Source organism: Nerophis lumbriciformis, linkage group LG18 (assembly GCF_033978685.3).
Source record: "Nerophis lumbriciformis linkage group LG18, RoL_Nlum_v2.1, whole genome shotgun sequence".
In the NCBI taxonomy this organism is placed as follows: Eukaryota; Metazoa; Chordata; class Actinopteri; order Syngnathiformes; family Syngnathidae; genus Nerophis; species Nerophis lumbriciformis.
The window spans coordinates 35,712,501-35,715,000 of record NC_084565.2 but is presented as its reverse complement, the minus strand read 5'-3'; the positions used below and the strand labels follow the sequence as shown (position 1 = coordinate 35,715,000).

The 2,500-nt window shown below is 39.4% G+C and overlaps 1 protein-coding gene across 2 annotated transcripts in view; it reads left to right on the top strand.

Annotated features, from left to right (window-relative positions):
• mysm1 (Myb-like, SWIRM and MPN domains 1) overlaps positions 1-2,500 on the top strand; it is a 20,281-nt gene that overhangs the window by 6,732 nt on the left and 11,049 nt on the right. For both annotated transcript variants that reach the window (XM_061978214.2, XM_061978212.2), the window contains exons 10-12: positions 1,107-1,184; positions 1,262-1,399; positions 1,469-1,519. In XM_061978214.2, the coding sequence (XP_061834198.2) occupies positions 1,107-1,184; positions 1,262-1,399; positions 1,469-1,519 (267 nt within the window). The remainder of the gene's footprint in view (positions 1-1,106; positions 1,185-1,261; positions 1,400-1,468; positions 1,520-2,500) is intronic.

Sequence of the window (2,500 nt, the reverse complement as noted above, 5' to 3'; positions counted from 1 at the left end):
CACAAAAAACATTCATGAAGTTTGGTTCTTTTATGTATTTATTATGAAAATGTGAGCAAATGTGCTGGGTCAAAAGTATACATACAGCAATGTTAATATTTGCTTACATGTCCCTTGGCAAGTTTCACTGCAATAAGGCGCTTTTGGTAGCCATCCTCAATCTTCTGCTTGAATTTTTGACCACTCCTCTTGACAAAATTGGTGCAGTTCAGCTAAATGTGTTGCTTTTCTGACATGGACTTGTTTCTTCAGCATTGTCCACACGTTTAAGTCAGGACTTTGGGAAGGCCATTCTAAAATCTTAATTCTAGCCTGATTTAGCCATTCCTTTACCACTTTTGAAGTGTGTTTGGGGTCATTGTCCTGTTGGAACACCCAACTGCGCCCAAGACCCAACCTCCGGGCTGATGATTTTAGGTTGTCCTGAAGAATTTGGAGGTAATCCTCCTTTTTCATTGTGCCATTTACTCTCTGTAAAGCACCAGTTCTATTGGCAGCAAAACAGGCCCAGAGCATAATACTACCACCACCATGCTTGACGGTAGGTGTGGTGTTCCTGGGATTAAAGACCTCACCTTTTCTCCTCCAAACATATTGCTGGGTATTGTGGCCAAAAAGGAATGGTAAAGGAATGGCTAAATCAGGCTAGAATTAAGGTTTTAGAATGGCCTTCCCAAAGTCTTGACGTGTGGACAATGCTGAAGAAACAAGTCCATGTCAGAAAACCAACAAATGTAGCTGAACTGCACCAATTTTGTCAAGAGGAGTGGTCAAAAATGCAAGCAGAAGCTTGTGGATGGCTACCAAAAGTGCCTTATTGCAGTGAAACTTGCCAAGGGACATGTAAGCAAATATTAACATTGCTGTATGTATACTTTTGACCCAGCACATTTGCTCACATTTTCAGTAGACCCATAATAAATTCATAAAAGAACCAAACTTCATGAATGTTTTTTGTCACCAACAAGTATGTGCTCCAATCACTCTATCACAAAAACATAAGAGTTGTAGAAAGTATTGTAAACTCAAGACAGCCATGACATTATGTTCTTTACATGTGATCGCGACTGTATGTCATCTTTCAAGCTAACTAGTGTGTGTTGTAGCGGACCAGGAAGCGGCGAGTGAGGGACATGTGTGGAAACTGGTGTGACGCCAAACACATGGAGGGCCAGACCTATGAGGTTAGTACACACCCATCCTAGGAATACATGCAGCGTGCAACTACACTGGTACACATGGTTATGCTTCTTATTGTTAGCATCTGAGCGCAGAGGAGCTAGCTTTGCGTAGAGAGCGGCTGGCGATGCGGCCTAAAGCCTGCAAGACGTCTCGACACAAAGGGTCTTTTGATCCTTTCCAGCTCATTCCATGCAGGTCCTTTGGAGAAGACGTGCAGGTCAGTCATGTACATTAAACATCCTATTGTACGAAATATTGCATTAAAATGCTTCTTTTTATCCTGCAGGAGCCATTCCGCGTCATTGTGTGTGCTGAGACGCTTCTCATTATGGACATGGTAAACACACACACAAAAGCTGCAAACAAAGTGTTACAGGAATAAAGTCAAAATATTACAAGACAAATGTGCTCATATTTTAAGTGAGCTGGGAAAAAAGAGTGAAGTTGTAACTTTACGAGAATAAAGAAAGTTGTATTACTACAAGAAAAAACTAGCATATAAGGCCGTAATACAATTAGATAAAACTAGAGATGTCCGATAATATCAGACTGCCGATATTATCGGCCGATAAATTCTTTAAAATGTAGTATCGAAATCTCCCTTTTATTTATTAGTATTATTTTATTCTATTTTTATTTTTTTATATATTATTATTATTTAATTTTTATTTTAATTTTATTATTATTATTATATATATTTTTTTATATATATATATATTTTTCTCCCTCTCTCTCCTTTTCAGCCCGTCTGTCTGTCTCTGGCCTTGTATGTGTGTGTGTGTGTGTGAGAATGTGTCTGTCTTTGTCGTCTTACTTGTTATTTAATTGTGCCATTTGTCCCTCGTTGATGGGACCTGAGTGGGGTGGGAGGGTGGGTGGGTGGTTTGGGTTTTAAGGGAAAGGGTGTGAATAATTTACTGACTTTAAAATTGTACTGTTTCGACTTGCACTTTTTTCTGTCTATTTGAAAATGCCAATAAAAAAAGTTGGAAAAAAAAAAAGTAATATCGGAAATTATCGGTATCGGTTTCAAAATTATCGGTATCGGTTTCAAAAAGTAAAATGTATGACTTTTTAAAATGCCGCTGTGTACACGGACGTAGGGAGAAGTACAGAGCGCCAGTAAACCTTAAAGGCACTGCCTTTGCGTGCCGGCCCAGTCACATAATATCTACGGCTTTTCACACACACAAGTGAATGCCAAGCATACTTGGTCAACAGCCATACAGGTCACACTGAGGGTGGCCGTATAAACAACTTTAACACTGTTACAAATATGCGCCACACTGTGAACCCACACCAAACAAGAATGACAAAC